Source organism: Gymnoscopelus braueri, assembly GCF_963280865.1.
Source record: "Gymnoscopelus braueri genome assembly, chromosome: 24".
Classification (NCBI taxonomy): Eukaryota; Metazoa; Chordata; class Actinopteri; order Myctophiformes; family Myctophidae; genus Gymnoscopelus; species Gymnoscopelus braueri.
The window spans coordinates 26,908,806-26,928,376 of NC_137626.1; the positions used below are offsets into that span (position 1 = coordinate 26,908,806).

At 41.6% G+C, this 19,571-nt stretch overlaps 1 protein-coding gene across 7 annotated transcripts in view; it reads right to left on the reverse strand.

Moving 5' to 3' along the window:
• Positions 1 to 207: 207 nt before the first annotated feature.
• Positions 208 to 19,571, reverse strand: part of col18a1b (collagen type XVIII alpha 1 chain b) — a 68,292-nt gene continuing 48,928 nt past the window's right edge. For 4 of the 7 annotated variants that reach the window (XM_080422798.1, XM_080422792.1, XM_080422797.1 and 1 more), the window contains 27 exons: positions 19,143 to 19,256; positions 18,209 to 18,256; positions 18,096 to 18,122; positions 17,687 to 17,785; positions 17,565 to 17,600; positions 16,464 to 16,553; positions 16,325 to 16,357; positions 15,994 to 16,026; positions 15,608 to 15,646; positions 15,444 to 15,503; positions 14,653 to 14,730; positions 14,364 to 14,399; positions 13,502 to 13,555; positions 12,959 to 13,033; positions 11,507 to 11,572; positions 11,269 to 11,299; positions 10,215 to 10,268; positions 9,883 to 9,917; positions 9,375 to 9,488; positions 8,642 to 8,807; positions 8,291 to 8,358; positions 8,076 to 8,204; positions 7,050 to 7,082; positions 6,270 to 6,956; positions 4,678 to 4,875; positions 3,923 to 4,032; positions 208 to 3,016 (listed from right to left, as the gene is read on the reverse strand). In XM_080422798.1, coding sequence (XP_080278924.1) covers positions 2,800 to 3,016; positions 3,923 to 4,032; positions 4,678 to 4,875; positions 6,270 to 6,956; positions 7,050 to 7,082; positions 8,076 to 8,204; positions 8,291 to 8,358; positions 8,642 to 8,807; positions 9,375 to 9,488; positions 9,883 to 9,917; positions 10,215 to 10,268; positions 11,269 to 11,299; positions 11,507 to 11,572; positions 12,959 to 13,033; positions 13,502 to 13,555; positions 14,364 to 14,399; positions 14,653 to 14,730; positions 15,444 to 15,503; positions 15,608 to 15,646; positions 15,994 to 16,026; positions 16,325 to 16,357; positions 16,464 to 16,553; positions 17,565 to 17,600; positions 17,687 to 17,785; positions 18,096 to 18,122; positions 18,209 to 18,256; positions 19,143 to 19,256 — 2,730 coding nt within the window. In that variant the 3' untranslated portion in view covers positions 208 to 2,799. The remainder of the gene's footprint in view (positions 3,017 to 3,922; positions 4,033 to 4,677; positions 4,876 to 6,269; positions 6,957 to 7,049; positions 7,083 to 8,075; positions 8,205 to 8,290; positions 8,359 to 8,641; positions 8,808 to 9,374; positions 9,489 to 9,882; positions 9,918 to 10,214; positions 10,269 to 11,268; positions 11,300 to 11,506; positions 11,573 to 12,958; positions 13,034 to 13,501; positions 13,556 to 14,363; positions 14,400 to 14,652; positions 14,731 to 15,443; positions 15,504 to 15,607; positions 15,647 to 15,993; positions 16,027 to 16,324; positions 16,358 to 16,463; positions 16,554 to 17,564; positions 17,601 to 17,686; positions 17,786 to 18,095; positions 18,123 to 18,208; positions 18,257 to 19,142; positions 19,257 to 19,571) is intronic. The other 3 variants (XM_080422793.1, XM_080422794.1, XM_080422795.1) reach the window with 3 other exon arrangements.

Below are 19,571 nucleotides of genomic sequence, written 5' to 3' on the forward strand. Positions count from 1 at the left end.
ACTATACCCACGTTACTCCATGTTGTCAATAAAGTCCTGTTGTGGGGGGAAAAAAAAGCATAGCGTACAATAACGCATTCAAAAAGTTAAATCATAAAAACCCTTCTATGACTTAAAACCGAAGATACAGAGACAGACAGACAGACAGACAGACAGACAGACAGAATACACACTTGGCCATTAGTGGCAGCAGGTATGAAAGGCACATTTGATTTATACAAAGGTTTTATTTTAGGAAATGCAGCATTTCAAAAGACACGTCAGGAAAAATCTATGAAATCTATAAAAGTTAATACACATCTTACTGCATGATAATGTGGTTACAACTATACAGGAATACCGTTCCATACTTCCAACTGAAAATGATGAATGACACTTTGATACAAATCAAGTGACATTTTTATATCAGTGTCCACGTTCTCTCCGTTGGACAATTGGGTAGCTAGCTACAGCACAGTGCATCATCATTATGAAAAAAAAAAAAAACTCCTGCAACAAAACGTTTAACAAAACAAAACTAAAAACGATGATTCTTATAAACAGTGCATAGACAAGAGAAACACATTATGTCTGATTCCTTATGTGGTATCTGCACATACACTTAATTTGGAGGCATATTATAATGTTTCCATGTCTCCCTTTAAATGCTATTACAGTAGCTCTCTCCACTGGAATTGCCCCTCAATCTTCCTGCAGGGTTTCAATATGCAAAGGCAAATTTGTGTAGAGGGTTGAAATATTTACCTGATGTGAGACTTTAATATTAGATGTCCAACTTGATTTATTTGTGGAAAGAATACATCACTGCACAATCGATGAAACATTAAAACTACTTTGTTAATCAAAAATAAATACTCCTTTGTTATTGCTAAGACATTTGAAAATATCTCCCCTTGTATGTCGATAGTAAAATAAAAAAGGCTGTTATTCAAGTGCTACTGGTTGTAGGTTATTATAACAGTGTATACAATTAAAACAGAAGATAATATTTGAAATGAATGAACATGAAGCTTGACAATGGAATATAGGCCTTGATGACCATACCGTGATATCCATCTTCCAATTCACTTGTACAATTGTACAGTTTGGTGGAGGAGATATATAATAATGGATATCATTATTTAACACATGACATTACCAACACTGTTTTTGTCTAAACTACAGCACAGACGGCTAGGTTTGATGTGTATCACACAGTTGTTTGGTCAGCTGCTGTCGTTCCTGAGTGCAGGAAAACAGGGGAATAATTAGGCTAAGAGTTTATTTCTCTTCTCTCTGGTGTCTTGAATTCGTTTCACAGTACTTAGTGGGGAGCTGACCAGGTTCTGGTGGATTTATTTGGACAGCTGAACACAATGACGTGCCTTCGTTTGGGGTTAATCAGTCCGATCTACAACAGATTTGTAATGATGTACAACACCAGAAGTAGTTTCTACCATAGAGATCTGACACAGAGTGTGGACTGGTTACTAATCGTTGTGAGCTACAAATCAGAAGATGGAAGACCAATAACAAAATGTGGTATTTTAAAGCTACAATCCGTACGTTTTATGTCCTTTGTCCCGCTCTCCCAATGGAGAGAGGTCATTGCAATGTCCAAACTATAATAAAGACGGTGGCACATGTAGTGTCCAATCCGTTGTAACTTGTGTGCGGTCTGCTTCAAATACCTTTATTGACATTGTTAACCCTAACCCAACACCAGGGTCTAAATTTCTTAATGGAAGAGTAGGGAGATCACCCCCAACCACTGCAGATATGCTAGTAGTACAAGTAGTCATATCAACATACTCTACCATATCGATCGGTTAAAATGACATTTCATATTATTCATTAGATTACAACCCAGATTTTAGCTTTACCGTTGTTACCTGTTCCTTCTCTCAAAAAAAAAAAAAAAAAAATCAGAATGGTCGCAAGATGTGTAGATACTGCTGTAGGCACATGAAAGCAAGGTCATTTTGTAGACCCTCAACTCAGACTGAATTTCTGATTAGTTGAGGAGAAAATGAAAATGGATAGCCATGACCATGAGATAAGCATGTTCTGGACAGCTGCGTTCTGTTTGGCTCTTAAAATGGGAAGCACAAGTCCCCCCTCCCCACAAAAAGTTCACAATTATAGGGGACTGAGGTGCACCCCCTAGTGGATGGTCATTGTATAGCACCATATATGAGTGGATTTCAAACACAAACTAATAACTATTTAGAAAAAGGGCATATTTACAAACCGCACCACATTTTGTGCATACGTTTGTGTGTGTACTGTGTATTGTACGTGTGTGTGTGTGTGTGTGTGTGTGTGTGTGTGTGTGTGTGTGTGTGTGTGTGTGTGTGTGTGTGTGTGTGTGTGTGCGTGCTCGCGTGCACACACACATGCGTGTGTGTGTGTGTGTGTGTGTATGTGTACGCATGCGTGTGTGTGTGTGTGTGTGTGTACTCACACTGTGAGAATTTCAGTGTTTGACTGCTTTAGTAAATTAAGAGGGGCCTGTCTAGTTGATGTGGCCGTGTATAATGTATGTGTCTATGTACAATATGCATGACGTATGTGTGGAAATGTATATGCAAGTGTGTGCATAACATATGTGCCGGACGGTGCATGTACTCTCATGGGAAGGCCTCTCTCAGACTGGCTGGTGTAACTGGTGTGTTTTACGTGAATTCAATAAAGTTATCAGCTATACCTCCAATCTGATATTGTGGTAGGTGTTGTGTGTGTGTGTGTGTGTGTGTGTGTGTGTGTGTGTGTGTGTGTGTGTGTGTGTGTGTGTGTGTGTGTGTGTGAGAGGGAGGGGGCCTATCTCTTGGACGCGCCAACATAGCTGTTCTCGATGCACAGCACGACGAAGGAACTCGAGCAACTACTGGAGCTCTGCTGCAGGATGCTGCCGCCCCCCTGCAGGGGCGAGGCCACTCCGGTCAGCGCCATGTCGCCCACGCGCCATGTCTCGCAGTAGCTGTCCACCTGCCTGTGCCCTGCCGCGGTCGCGCCGTGCCACATCATCTTCTCTGGCCTGGGAGATAAAAGGTTCAAGGTGTAACTTTGCTGTTTAATAGGCATAACTGTGCTTAACTTTAGTCCCGCTTTCCCGGAAGTGTCATAACCGCTCCCTGTTCACTTGATTGGTGTGGCAGCACATTTAAACACTGTTTCCGGTTTAGATCTGCTGCTGTGCCAATCAAGCGACGCTATGGGAAACTGAACCCGTCAGGATAGAGAACTCAAACAGAAGTCAAATTGAAAGTGATGAAACAAAAAAATTAGCAGACAAAATTGAAACTGGAACATTGTAAAATTTGATAAATTGGTATTCGCTCCTGATTGGATGAAACTGGCAAGCCACCTGAAAGATTATTTTGCTGGAGAGATTGGTAGACCGCTGTTACTGAAGAAACACTCTATAGCTATACATAGAGTTCTAACCTCTTAACAAAAAACGTTTAGTTTAAACCATAAAATATCACAAACAGCACATTTAAGGCTTAGCGATCACTTTATATTAATTATATTATATAACTTTTCTGGATCAGGGCCCACTTTAAAACTTTAAAAGTGTTCGTAGCTGCTGTGTTAAGTGGTCAGATGGGTGGGCTGTGTGCATTTACACAGCATGTTTATTTTAACGATCAATCAATTGATTGTGTTCCAGCTTTGATCAATGGAACTAGTAGGAAATAGTAGTTCCTATTTATCGGTATCACAATGAAAACTAATTTGTCAAGGTTTTAAAGAAAAAAGAATAAATATATATTACGATCTATTAAAAAAAGAAAGGAGAACTTTTTTTATAATATATACTGTATATATAAATTGTTTTTGACTTAATGTTATAATATCAATAAAATATTAGTGTTTTGCCGGTGTTTTGCATGTGTGCAACCATGATGGCACTGTTCAAAGCCCACAATCTTTGGCTCACCATGCACTGTCAGTGAGGACGTCCTTGCCGCCGAAGGAGTATATCGGTACGTTGTCCTTCACTCTGCCGTCGTTGAAGATGGAGTCCCAGTTGTCAAACAGAATCTCATCCTGGGCAAGAAGAGAGAGGTTAGTTGAACAGATACAAGACAACAAATACAACATTTTACCATGTATCAGTATACACAAAATGTTTAATGGAATCCATGTAGAGGTGGTCGGGAACACTATAGCCTGTAACATATATTGTATTAAACAAAACATTGAAACCCCTAAAGGTCCTTACACACCGGGGCGATTTTTTTCATGCGAATATTACGTTTTTTTTTTTAAGTCATTGCAAGCTTCCGTCTTTTAATTATTCGGAACGAGTCCGAATTTTGCGTATATTCGCATATTCGCCGGTGTGTAACCGCCTTAAGGCTGCCAGTATTGGTGTCATGCACTAAGATACATACAATAGGATGACACTGACATGAATTATAAAGTAAAATAGGTATTATAATTACACACTGAAACAGTGAGAGAAGGAGATAGATGGGGACAGAGAGAGAGGAATTTGTGTCAATTATCAATACTTTACTGATTGGAGTGTTTACTACCCGACACCAGGGTCCAAATTTCTCAATGAAAGAGTAGGGGGACCACCTCCAACCACTGCAGACGTGCTAGTTGTATTAACATGCTGTACCATACAGATTGGTTAAGAGAACGTTTTATTCATTCAAATAAGTTGCTAAATATCGAACAGGCTACCTTCAGGTTGACGATGGGCAAACTGCCCCGATCAGTCTTGCGGACGATGCTGTGTAGGTCTTGGAGCTTGGACGACAGGAAGGCCCGGAACGTCCCCGTCATCCCGATGGCTCGGGCCTGCGTGAAGCACATGTAGTCTGCCCCGCGGATACCCCGCATGGACCCCGTCTGGGCACTGTTGAGGGCCATCAGGTGGAGCTGGAGGGGAAAACAAGCCCATGGAGAGATGAACTCTCATTCATTGCAAATGGAGAGTGTCGCGCCTAATTTCCTCCATGGATCAAATCAGTTTAATTGACTGAGTATGTCCATTTACAAAAGAAAGAAGACTCGGTTGGTTGCTCTCTCTCATTCCACACAAATATAAAAAGGCAAAGTAAGTCATAAATCAATTCAAATAAATGTAGAAATGTAAATCAATCATTTGGAAATCCAGAAGTACATTTCTTTGTCAGAGATATTGGGGGAAAATGTGGAACCATGTGCTGCTGTTTGTGCATTGTTTGGGGTTTTCCCTTCTTTACCTTCCCTCTCTAAAGCTAAGAAGGATGCTATGGCCTTTGTCACCTTATTGGCTAGGAGACTAATCTTGTTGAAATGGAAATCTCCTGACTCTCCCTCCCATACTCATTGGATGAGAGATATCCTGTATTTTCTTAAACTGGAGAAAATTAGACTGTTCTTGAATGGTTCCACCGAAGAATTCTGGAACCCTGGAAGGAGCCCCCTGCTCATTTTGCAAGGGTCGGATGGCTCAGGGTTGAGGACGGAGTGCAACTTGCAATGGGCCTGGTCTACAAGATACACCACAAGATACCCATGTACCTGTCAAAGTACTTCAAAAACGTAGGTAAGTCCACAATTACACACCAGAGGTAGCTCCACTGATCACATTCAACCCAGATTTGGTTTTTGTTCTGCAAACTTCTAAATAAAGTATTCAAAAAAACAAGTCCTTTCTTCCAATATGTGCAGAGGATAAACTTTCCTTTCATTCCAGATTGTGTAAGGTCTGGTGGTGTGTTGTTATTAAGGTGTCGTTATCTATATGGTTCAGCTTTGAGTTGGCTTCAAATTGGCCACCCACCCACCACCCTCAAACAAATCAGCCTCAATCAATTTCAACTCAAGCTAACCAGCCTCAAATAAATGAGCCGGATGGACAGTCACATGCAATGAGTACAATAATGCAAATCAATCAACCGGATGGAATTTCACCTGCAATGAGTGAAATAAATCAAATCAATGAGCCAGATGGACAATCACCTACAAGCTGACTGATGTGTGTTTTTTTTAAAGTTCCTGCTTTTGGTTTTGTGTATTGTTGTTGATTTTCTTTTTCTTTGTATCTTATTTCACTTTTGTCTTGCAAGACTCTAGTCCTTTGTGCTTTTCATTTGGGGGGGGGGGGGAGAGACAAAAACAAACTTGTCATGTAACATTTCTTTCTTAATTGGGCTCTATATGAGGCAATGCAATGCTATATGTTGCTGTCAAAATTCAATAAACAAACGTAAAAAAAAAGAAGAAGCACAACATCATAACCGTTTCACACATCGAGTCTGACCACATGCATGAGTCCCTCCACTCACCGAAGGCCCCGAGGTGTGCTCATGTGTTTGAGGTTCTGGGGGGCTGGGTCGTCGCTGAGGAGTAACTGGGTAGCGGCCGTCCGGGTAGACTGGGCGCTCCTGGGGTGGCTGGTGGGGCTGCCGACTGTCCGGGTTGTTCAGTCGCTCAGTGAAGCTCGGGTACCGCGGATCTGTCGGCGCCGGGTACTGCGGGTCTGGCAGTGTGGGGTACTGCGGGACTCTAGTATCGGGCTCGGGCTGTGGTTGAACCTGAGGTGGATATCTGGGGTCTGGTTGTGATGGGTATCTGGGGTCTGGTTGGGGATGGTATCTGTGATCTGGTTGGGGTGGTGTGTATCTGTGATCTGGTTGGGGTTGGTGTCTGTGATCTGGTTGGGGTTGGCGTCTGTGATCTGGTTGGGGTTGGTGTCTGTGATCTGGTTGGGGTTGGTGTCTGTGATCTGGTTGGGGTTGGTGTCTGTGATCTGGTTGGGGTTGGTATCTGTGATCTGGTTCTGAAGGGTATCTGTGATCTGGCTGTGATGGGTATCTGTGATCTGGTTGTGCTGGATCAGGCTGTTGGGGGTATCGGGGCTCCACAGGGCTCTGACCCTCTTCTCGTCTCTGAGGCTCCTCTGTGGGGTGTGCCCTGTGGTCTGGGGTGTAGTGTATCACTGGTGGGGGCTCCACAGCAGCAACCTCATTACCCTTTAAAATATCACACGGCACATGGGGGGCATGACATGAATGTAATACACATCATTCAAGGAGCAAGGTGTATATTATATTGTAAAAACTCACCTGATCGTTGGGCAAGGCAATGTAAGGCCCAAGCTGAGAAAAGAACAAAATAAGAATGAAATTAGTATAAAAGTATTGAATTCTCAACGTTGCAATGCTTTGAGGCTGTACCCTGGAGAATGAATGAAGCCTATCTGTGGTTTCCGTAAAAAGGCTCATTGCCTAGTGCACAGGAATGTGTGTGTGTGTGTGTGTGTTTGATAATCCTGCAGCTAATCTTTGATCAGCAGGTAAAACTCCTTGCTCTATAGTGATTAGATAGACCCAATATTTCCTTTTTATTGTTTTCAACAAGTGAGAGTACCGCACAATCATCCTCACTGCTTGACTGTTTGTTATGCAAAACGTTTGCAACTAATAGTATAACGGCAACGGACTCAGTGTGCAAGGTGTCTGTGCGTTTATCGGATGACAGATTTCTTTATTTTATAGCCAAATTAGCCAAACAAAAGTCCCATACTCTATATGTGAGTAGGGGTGGGACGATATATCGATATATCGCGATACTTTCTCCCGCGATAAATAATCGATATGCTGCCGAAAAATATTGATATTAATTTTTTATTTTGTTTTGTGATACGTTGTTTTTCCTACTCTGTATTTGTGTAATGATGATTTTGAACTGTTTGGTGCTATTTTATGTGTTTATGAATTGAATACAAGGACTATCGTGATATATCGTTGGTGAATTTTCATGCAATATATCGTGATATCGCAATATATCGATATTTTCAGATATCGTGATATATCGTTGGTGAAATTTCTTGCAATATATATCGAATATCGTGATATATCGAACATCGTCGAATATCGTGATATATATTGTTATCGTGGGCCTAATATCGTGATATATATCGTATCGTGAGGTACCCATATCGTCCCACCCCTATATGTGACATGTGTAGGATGTATTTTGTGTGATCATTGCATAGATTATCTCGACCGTATAGCACAGGTGTATATTTACATCACAGGGTTATGGTTATAGCACTGGGTTATGTTTACAGCACTGGGATAATGTTGTACCTGCACTTGGCGGACTCCGTCTCGTACTCTTAAGTAGAGGTCTGTTTGTTCCTGAACATACACCAACGTTCCTTCCGCTTGACTTCTAGCGGTGGCTGCCATGGTGTTGTAGGACCTCAGCACCATCACCTTAAACACAGTTTAAGTCAATGCACAACACCATGCAAGGTTCTGCAAAAAACAGCTTAGAACAATTAGAACACGTTCCAACTCACTCCTCCTGAGGATGATCCTGGGTGTCCAGGCGCTCCGGGGGGTCCTGGGGGTCCTGGGACAGTGATAGCTAGCACACACAAGTTACATGTCAACAGAGTTCCTATCAAACTGAATAATGACATTATCTTGAGAAAGTCTACCTTTTTCTATGTGTCATGAATCTAGTGGACACACATGCACAGAAACATATACGAAATCCCAGTGTGTGTGTGTGTGTGTGTGTGTGTGTGTGTGTGTGTGTGTGTGTGTGTGTGTGTGTGTGTGTGTGTGTGTGTGTGTGTGTGTGTGTGTGCGCGCGCGCGTGCACATGCACATGCGTGTGTGTGTGTGTGTGTTTAAATAAGACTCACTCTGAGTGCCCCTGTAAGGTCCTGGTAGTGACCCTCCTGGAGGTCCAGGGGGCCCAGGTGGGCCAGGATACCCCGCTTGTCCAGGATGCCCAGGGTGCCCTGTTCCTGGAGGACCAGGTGGGCCCTGGGGCCCCGGGGGTCCCTCAATGGAGTCTCCCTGGGGTCCCTGGTGGGACAAAAGAACAGATTTTCACAGCAATCAATCAAGTGGAATTAAATTCTGCTCTAAAGGAAATTACATTCACTTGGTAAATTATCTGATTAATATACCACAGAATTATTGTACGAATCCTTCGTATGAAAATGTGTATATTTACTTTTATGAGGTTTGATCAGAACCCAGATTAACAATGTCTACAGTATATCTTTACATTACAGAGAATATATTTCTTGTTTACGGGACATAATGTCATGGTTGCATGTTAATAGCTATTCTCTTCATTGTTTTCAGTTAATTATCACCGTTAACATGTATCAATTAACATTAACACAATGTAGCAAATGAAGTAATTAAATTAATTACTAGGAGCAAGTATATTTATGAACAGTGTAGTTTAAAGGAAAACTGCAGAGTTTGTCAATACATGGTCAATACTGCCATCGCTCTCGCTCTCTGTGTTGAGGAGGCAGCATTATGCAAAGTTGATACAGTTAATGTCCCACAATGACTAAACATGCACACATTCTTTATGTATCAACATCAACAAATATGGTTTAGAAAAAGTGATCTTACCGGAGGCCCGGAGGAAGCACTTCCGCCTCCATATCGGGGGTCATAGTGCCCACCTCCTGGCTCTCCTTTGTCCCCTTTAAAACCTGGGTCACCACGTTCCCCTTTCATCTCATTCTGGTGGACAACCAGACACAATAAGAAACTAATTCAAATGTGCACTAAGTTCAAATGAGTTACAATGTAGTCAAATAGGAGACACTCTTATCCAGAGTGACATACAAAGTCCACGTAAATGCCATGAAACTTTATCAACTAACGCATAGCCATATGCCATGGAGTTTAACATTACATTGTTGAACCAAATGTGTGACTATCATAAGCCATATTGTTTGCCACAGAGCTTTATCCAAAACTCAATGCAACAATTCCATTGGCCCACAAGATGTCATCCCTGTAATATGCCATTTACTTTGGCTACTACTGTTCATATTGTTCATATTGGAGCACTTCTAATTTACATCAATGTTTGGGTTAGCAACAGCACAGGGTGGAATAGTTTACAGCTTACCTTAAAGGTGTAAATGTCAAAGTTTGTGGTAAGACCTAGAACAGAAAACAAAAATTGTCACATTGAATTTGTTTAAGACTGTTAGGCAGGTCAAATCCACATTGAAGTTGCAATTTAAAATGACAATTTAGGCCTTTAGCAGATGCTCTCATTTGGACGACGTGCAAGATCAGGGCCATGAACCATAGTCATCCAACAATGGCGTTAATAAGTGGTCAAGGAAGTTCTTGTAAAGAAAATGACATTTATAAGCAGCATCCTACAGTACATACTAAATGCTGTTGTTTAATCTACTTTATCCTCATATATTAACAGCGGAACCATGAAACTACCTGGAATTCCAGGTATGCCCGGATTTCCCCGGTCACCTTTATCTCCTTTAGAATCTGAAACAGACAGATTCAACAGAACACAATCTGAACTGGAATTCTATAAACGGGTACTATAAATGGGACAACATAACAGCTCACATGAAAATGTGCAAATAATAATACATAATATCATTATTACTATTAGTTTTATAATTAAAAAATATCATGTTTGCAAAGCGAAAGAGAGATCAACCAGGTGCTTAATGGAGATAACAATAGAGTAAAAAAATGTAGATTGGTGCTTCTAGGATGAATGGAAACCATGATTTGAAAAATAAGAAGAGCTCCGACCACTCAAAAATGAACAGAGGAGAGGGCGTAAAATCAATATACTTTAATCATGTCTACTACAAGATTCAAAAGCCAACATGTTTCGACCGAACTGGTCTTCATTAGAGTAGTATGACAAGTATGCCTACTTGCCCTGAAGAAGGTCGAAACATGTTGGCTTTTTTGAGTGCTTGAATCTCTTCTTCTTCAAAACAATAACAATTTCAAAACAATATCATGTTGTTGATGTGCATTTCAGTTAATTGTTAGTTATCATAGCTTATATAAACAAGCAATATTTCTGATACTGTCCATACTGACAGTATAGTATGGTGACTGTGTGCCTACAATTCCCATAATGCATTTCATGGGCAAGTATTGGCCCCACAAGGTCTATGACCACCAATACTATCAATATAATACTATTATTTTATCTAGTCAAGATTGTTATTTGCTCTACACACAGCGAACAATGTTACGGCTACTGAGAGTACTGGCTAAAAACCAGTTAGTATTCATGTTCACAGATTCTACCCCAGTGACATCACTGGAGTAAACTTCAAAGCACAACTTTGGCAGTGCTTCAGAGACATACAGAAGATGCTCGTTGAATGGCTGCAAATGGAACATTATAAAATCAATAAAGATTAGGTTGAAATTATGACCTTGTCCCTTTAACGTTACCACTCCAGCAGTCATAAACAGTCTTTTATTTCACATAGGGCACAATATGGAGTTAACTTACCAGGATCATGCCTGGAAATGTCTGTGTGACCCTGAAATCCAACAGAAGAACAACAATATAGTGTCAATGCTCAAAAATGTATTATTATTATTTTAATAAATGTTTCTTTTAATATTTGTTTTCTAATGAACATAGATATGATTGGTCCATCTATTCTCCACCAGATATGAAGTTGCAGGTCAACTAGAGGTGGATTGTGGGAAATGGAGTGTGGGAAGTGACAGGCGGCTCTACTCACACTGAACCTGTCAACAGGAACGGCTGGTCCAGGAGGTCCTGGGGCTCCGGGTTGTCCTGGGGGACCCTGGGAGACAAGAGAACTGGTTCAATCTGTGGTAGTTATATGGCTTTGTGTGTTTGGGGTAAAGTAATTAAAACTAGTTCAGGACTAAATCAGTGAGAAACTAGAAAAAGTGCTCCTCGGAGCACAGGTCTCCGCCAGGTCAGGTACCTTATTGTGGCCTCCTGGTGGCGCTATAATAGGCCAGTGTGAAAAGGGGGGCATTTCTTCTTAGGCCTTTCACCGCAATCGGACACTGAATGCATGATTTGAGCCATTTTGTTCCAAAAATGTGTTTTGCTAAATTAGACCTGCTGGTGGCGCTATAACAGGCCAATGTGAAAAGGGTGGCATTTCTTCCTCGGCCTAGTGGGAATGTGCATGTGAAATTTCACAGAAATCGCAAGCTGCGTTCATGATTTGAGGCATTTTGTTCAAAACGGACCAATCCTGCAAACTTTGGAAGCCAACCTTAGCCAATGAGGATGGAATCTGGAAAATCGGACAGATCCGGGTTGATCACATGACTATAGAGATACTGTGTACGGATTTGCATGACGTTTGGATCAAATCTGTAGGAGTAATATTAAAAAATGGGTTTTGCACAAATCGGCCTCCTGGTGGCGCTATAACAGTCCCATGTAAAAAAATCTGAGGTTCTGAATTGGCATCGAGGGAGTGTGTGTGCACAGTTTCGCAGCGACCGGGCCAATGGTGCCGGAGATTAGCTGCTAACTGAGAAAAAGTTCTGAATCCGACCATCAGAAGTTCTGAATGACGTCAATTTGTAGTTATATCACCTGCCTTTCCGAAAACTTCGGAAGGAACATGTTTTTCGCTTTAAACTTCTAAGAGGGATAGACGTCCTTGTTGATAAGCCGCCAGTACAGTGGTACAGTTATACAATAATGCTAAAAGGAGAACACAAAAGCCCAGAGGGCTTGTTTCCATTGTGGTCCTATATATTCAATTCATCAAGACATATAAAGACAGTACTATACAAGAAATCATCAATAGTAGGAGCAATAAAAGTATATTTACAGAGGGGGGGGGTTCTAGTGGCAAGCTAGACAACTTGTCTACTCCCAGTTGAAAATTGCAGACACAGATCGTGTCATCTGTGTGTGTGCGTGTGCGTGTGCGTGTGCGTGTGACTGTGTGTGACTGTGTGTGTGTGTGTGTGTGTGTGTGTGTGTGTGTGTGTGTGTGTGTGTGTGTGTGTGTGTCATGTTCCTCATGATGACAGTTTCTGCCTGAAAGGGTTATAAAGTGTGTACAGTATGTACGTGTACGTGTATCTGTGCATTTGTTTGTGTGTGCGTGTACATGTACAACTCACTCATTGGATAATCAATAGAGACGGTGCTTCACAGTGCATTGACGTAGTGCAAACAGAACATTTTAACTTACTGGATAGCCATGTCCACCGTCCCCAGAACTTGAATCTCCTTTCTCTCCCCTCGCTCCGTTCAGCCCAGGACGACCCTACAACGAAGCATGCCAGTCACAGAATAGTCTTCAGTATGTACATATATGAACAAAACGGTGCTGTTCTTTCAACCTGCCGGCCCTATTTTGGGCATGTCATTATAGGAAAAAAATATATACTTTTTTCTAAAATAGTGAAAATAACAGATCTATAAGCTCACAATGCATCGCAATTGTGAGTTTGTAGATCGGCTATTTCTCGTACGATGATGTATATAGGGCTTAAGTGGTTAAAAGCGATTTGATCTGTGCATTCGGAATCTCATATTTATCTGTATTGTATTTGTCCCATACATTTCTCCCTGTCTAAAAAAATATATTAAACTTTGAATATGTATGGAAAGTGTGTGTACACAGTAAAATTTACAGTTTTAATATTTAACACTTTCAGTGTAAAAAAATTACACATTTGACAATGTATTTGGATGTTATAATGTATAGTGGACTGTAGTAAAACCTACTCACCGGTCGACCTGGAAATCCAATTTCTCCTTTAGGGCCAAAAGGCCCAGCCGGACCCTACAGAACAGGGGATAACATGTATGTATTAAAATCAATAACACAAAGAAAAGAAAAATCTGTTTTTAAAAAGGTGTAAAAATATTGTTTTCCCAAAATAAATGATCATGATGATATGATAATATTTCAATAATTTTGTCGGTCCAGCAAAACCGAATCATAGTTTCTGAAAGGCATGAGCTGGTGGCTACCATTATCCATGTGTTTTTTGTTGGGTAAGGTATTTTTTCTTGCAAGGAAGTCATTGTGTTACTACTGTACGTATGTTGCAAATAACACTGCCTTATAGACATGACAGGGAAATAACAAAGCATACAACAGAGGAGTTGTGAAGTGCGAATGTTGTCTATTGCTCCTCTAATGTTGTACTGCACTGTTAGCTGTTGTATGTGATTGTGCACACAGCACTGAGCCTAGAACAGAGTTAAAGTACTACTGCACTGTTAGCTGTAGCTGGTGAATGTACATGTACATGTAGCACTTCCAGGCATGCAATGCTCATTTGGTATGTTCTGGCACTCTATTTCAATGACGTGACGCGCACGTCGCTTAACACCTACACTGCAAGTCACACAATGGACAATTGATATGCATCTAGGCTTATTCCTATGTTAATTCGCTAGGTGTGAGTCGGGAGCCTTTGAAAACTTTGTTGAGGTGCGAATTTAAAGTAGTTTTAAATCTATGCGTGTGCTCCTGGTCAAATAGGTTCCGGCACGGCGTGCAAGGCCGTCCAGTGAGCATTGCACCCCTGAGCACTTCCAAAGTATAACAGGGTTATACATATACATATATATATGCTACTTACAGACGGTCCCAAAGGTCCAGGAGGCCCACTGTCTCCCTGTAGGTACATACAATTTGTGGTACAACATATGAATGACTCCACCATGCACAAACTGAGTTATAGGCTACACATCTTCGGTGTTAATTTAACTCAGAGAATGTACAAATGGAACCAAATGGACCCTGACAGGTCCATTTGGTTCGATTTGTACACTCTCTGAATTATGGGTGCATTTGGTAAAATTTCTACACTCTCTGAGTTAAATTAACAATGAGGATTTTAATGTGTACCACAGTATAGGGTTGTTTACCTGGGGTCCCCCCAGCCCACCCAGGTACAGGGGTCTTCCATCAGGTCCCATAATAATACCAGGCTCTCCCTTCTGGCCCTGAACAAAAACATAAAAAAAAAAAAATCTTTTAAAAATGACATACAGTATCCACTATTTGAAATGAAGTGAGAACTGCTCTTACACAATTAATGCTGGCACAATGCTGGCTTAGAACAGGGGTATGAAAGGAGAAAAACGTTGTAATATGCCTGACTGCACATGGAGTAAGCACACTTTTTATTTTTCTCCCAGTTTAATCACTACACCATGATTTCCCCCACACAAGTGTGTAGTCTTGTCACCGCTGACCCCTACTGGTTGATCTTCAGAATGGTTTGTCCTAGGGATGGTATTGAAACCATCTGTCTCCTCCGATGTACATGGAGTTGCCTGCCGCTTCTTTTTAGCTGCCAGTGAGGAGCTTCAGTGGGAGGATGCAGTGCATGCGGAGGAACATCCTATTCCTCACGGTTCAACAACCCTGCAGACAAGCACCCTTGACCAACCTGGCCAACTGTGTTTGTTGGAACACCATGGCGGAGGCACCATGGAGGATTCAAACCCCTAGTCTCCAAGTTTTTGACCATCCTACCAAATTATTGTAGCCACGTGTCATGTTGTGTGGTCTTTGGTTAATAGACAGACCGTTGGATACAATACAATAATCATTATGCACCAAGGAAGCAAACATCCGACACACAGTGGCTTATTTTGTCAATACATACAAAATAAGATTATGAATCACTCTCTCTTACAATAAATGGACCTACCTGTATGGTATCCCCAGCAGGTCCTGACTCCCCTCTGTCTCCCTTGGGTCCCATAGGCCCCTGTATCAAAACAAACATACCTTTAATTTTACTCCAATCGTTGGTTTTTATGACATTTTTCCAGTTGAGTTTTAAGTCAAACAGACAGTCAAAACATTACATACTGGGAATCCAGCTCTTCCAGGAACACCTGCTGCTCCTCCCTTGATAACAAAACAAAACAAAACACACACATGAGAAAAACTCATCTTCACTGATCATACATTAGAACTTCTTTACACAGTAACATAGCCCATGCTAGGGGGGGGAATACACTTTATATGTATGTTTCAGGAATATACTAACTAAATTAATGTTATTATTATTTTTGACAATATTTACTATAGCCTACTATTACTTCTGGATTATAATAGATAATAGATATAGATATACTGTATGGCCTCTCCACATATATTTTTCAAGAGAGACAATGTTGGTATATTTTGAAACATGTAAAGTGTATTTTGGGTCTGTATGGGAGGTTAACAGGCTGGAGGGTGAATGTACTTACCTGCCACTCGTCGTTCCCAAATACGTCGTTATACTACGGCGGAACAAAGTTAGGTCAGTTAGTAGGAGTAACTAAACAGGTGAACAAGCAAAGTGAGCAATTGTTAGCAACTACTACGTGCATAACTGAAAGGAAAAGAGTGAAGGAGTGATTGAGTGAGGGAGGGATGGGGGTCAGTGAGTGAATACTGGAGTCAGTGAGTGAGTGAATAAGTGAGTGAGTGAGTGAGTGAGTGAGTGAGTGAGTGAGTGAGTGAGTGAGTGAGTGTTATTTCTATGGTCATAACAAAATGAGGGAACTTGCACAAAAACAAACAAATTGTTTTTTTTACCACTGTTTTTACCACTTTTTTACGGCTGTAAACCTGCGATGTGACAATAAAGCTGAATGAGATACAATCACAGGCTATGAAGGTTAATCTCTGAACAAGTTCAGGCGTCACACACTCTGTTGTGTGACACGCAACTCACATCGCCTGCCGTCGTCTGGCGAACGGCCTCCCCTGGAGGCCCCGGGGGACCAGGGGGTCCTGGTGGCCCTCCGTCTCGTCCTGGCAAACCCTACACCAGTAATGAACACAAGAACAAAAGCAAAAGAGACTATTCTTATTACCAAGTACAACTGAAAGGGAAATGTAACAGTGAAACCCCCCAGATAATGGCTTAAAAAGGTCTCTTCCAGTATTTTTCAGCTGTTCACTATTTTGTAGTCCATAGGGTTGCTTTTTTGTGAATTTGGGGGAAAACAGTAAGGGTGGGGGGGGGGAGTGATAAAAGCTGAAACAATTTAGTTCAAAGGTATTATGACTTACACATAATAGTCAATGACTGAGAAATAAATTGATATTTAACTTACAACTCATAGTACATAGTAGCCTTGGACAATTTATCCAAATGGACACTGTACCTGGATGCCATGTACCGTAATTTTCGCACTATAAGCCGCACCTGAATATAAGCCGCAGCAGCTAAATTGAATGATTTGTACATATATAAGCCGCACTGGACTATAAACCGCGGGTGTAAAATCCATAGATTTAGGAGGTCCCCTAGTGGCCGTTAGCTGTAAAAATCCATAGATAAGCCGCACCGTTATATAAGCCGCAGGGTCGAAAAATGGGGAAAAAGTCGCGGCTTATAGTCCGAAATTTACGGTATTTCCTAATTTCATCTGCTGCGCTACAACTTCCGGTACAGATCGATATAATATAGCTCAGTGGCACAGACAGGATTAAAACACCTCTTTATTGAAACATACGGATTCATATAGCATGGTACATGGTACACAGTTGGGTAACATCCGTGGCTTTACTGTAAGCATTTCATATTTTGTTTATGGAGAAATACTGGCATTACACCACAGAATTCCAGTGGCTATCTGGGGAAATGTCAAAGACTGTCAGAGATACACAAATGTCAGAATTGATCAAAGAAATCTCTGTCTTGGTCCAAGGCTAGGTGCCCAGGTACTTTTCTTCAATTGTTTTAATACTGTAATGATGTCGGACATGCTTTGGAGAACAGAAGCCTGGAAGGTTAAAATTGGCAGAGCAAAACGTAACAGTGACTCACCAGATCTCCTTTATCTCCTCTTTCTCCCTTTTCTCCCTATGGAAAGATCATGAGAAATTGTTAATGAATTATTAATATTTTTGTAAATAAATAAAGAAACAAACAAATAAATATGTTCCCACCCATTGTCCAGGGAATCCATCCAGCCCCGGTGCTCCCATCGGCCCTCTTGTTCCCTCTGCTCCCTTCAGTCCAGCAATACCTGGGAACCCTGCCCTTCCCTAGAGAAAATAATACATTATTTATAAGTAACAGCAACAGAAACATTATCCTACTATGCTACTACTACTATAAAATGAAGAGAACTCTGTCCATCCGTCTGGCTGTCTTGTTAATTTCCTCCTCAGTGGGTTGACCAATCGATCTGAAATTGCACATGGGCATTGCCCAACGGCATATACAGGGAGCGACGATGTCAAGTTTCCCAGGCAGGGACCGCCGAAGATGATTTTTCAATATTTGTGAACTCTGTCGCTCAATTAAGACAACACAAAAATGTATAATCACGCATATGATCACAGCAGTACTTACTGGCAAGCCTGCAATACCAGGTGGACCCTGAAACAGAACACAGCACAGCATTACACGGTGCATCCACCACAACAGAGACACAACACTATGGGGAGTGTGAGTTATCTGGTCACCTGTGGTCCTGGGGGTCCTCTCACTCCTGGCACACCTCCAGATTCGTCCTATAGGACGAGCAGCGGAAAGGATATCAATTACAGGAGTTGATCACCAGCAATGAGACACTGTACAGTAGTGTGTCTCATTTCTAGTGATGAAAAAACTAAGCCAAGTAAATCTGCACAAGTATAGTAAGTCTGATTGGTTGATGGCCGTGTCCATGTACAAAAGGTCGACATTCAGAAAAAGATGAGTTTGACGACCTTGAAAAAAATAAACAAATGAATAACAGCGCGGCTTCCATGTCGCCGTCATTTACAGTATGAGGTCAGTACTATGAGGTCTGTACTATGTCATCTATTATCAAAACATCAGATGTAACCTAATCTCTCTAGAACAGATCCATAGCTGCGCTTGGATCTTTCGGGAGCCGTGTTGACAACCCATGCACATTGGCTACAAGTAGGCGTGCCTTCAGATCACGAAACAGGGATTTACATGTGTGCGGCTCGCTTCCCACTGGAAACAAACCGAAACTCATTTAACAATAGCGTCCTCGGAGCCGGCAAAACCACGAAAAGTTAGTAACATTTTAACTTGCTCTTTCATCATAGAAACAAGTGGGCTTATAACCAAAACGATCCATGTTCTTTGGGAGAAATGGTGTTACTGTTCCGTGGAGAAATATTGTTAGTGGGAATGAAAACATAGGCGCACCACCGGAGGTGGAGGGCTGAGGGCAGACCAAAACCCCGGTTTCCTGTGAGCATGGGTCCTCCGTACAGCTCCGCCCAGAGAAAAATGGAAAAGTGAAAAACAGCAGAGGGCGCTGTTTTTCCTTTTTATTTGACGATGGGTTCCCAGATTGGATGTAACCTAGCAACTATCCATCAATTCATTCCATGACTCTGCATCGAGGATTAGTACTTTGTATGTTTAACCAGTACTTACAAAGCCTCCCGTCCCCGGCGGTCCGGGTTGTCCCGTAGGTCCCATGGGTCCTGGCAGCCCATAGCGCCCCTCCTCCCCTGGGGTACCTGGTTGTCCTGAGGTACCCTGAGAACCCTGAACTCAGGCAGAAAGACGCATGAGGGTGAGAAAAAAAACCAAAACAACATAGGCAAGAAAACAGAGTGTGTTGCGTTGTGTCATGCAGAATGAATCAAACAGGTAGTGTTGCTGTCTTCACAGATGAATAAGTGAACGGTGAAGATTAGGTGTTTGTGCAGAATCATTGCTGTCTTTTGAGTGAACGGTGAAGATTAGGTTGAACACAAATCAAGCGCATGATGGCAGAGAGCTGGTGCAGAGGTTAGATTTTAGAGTGAAGTCAAGACATGTAGTCATGGAAACGTGCAAATAATAGCAGAGTATCATGAA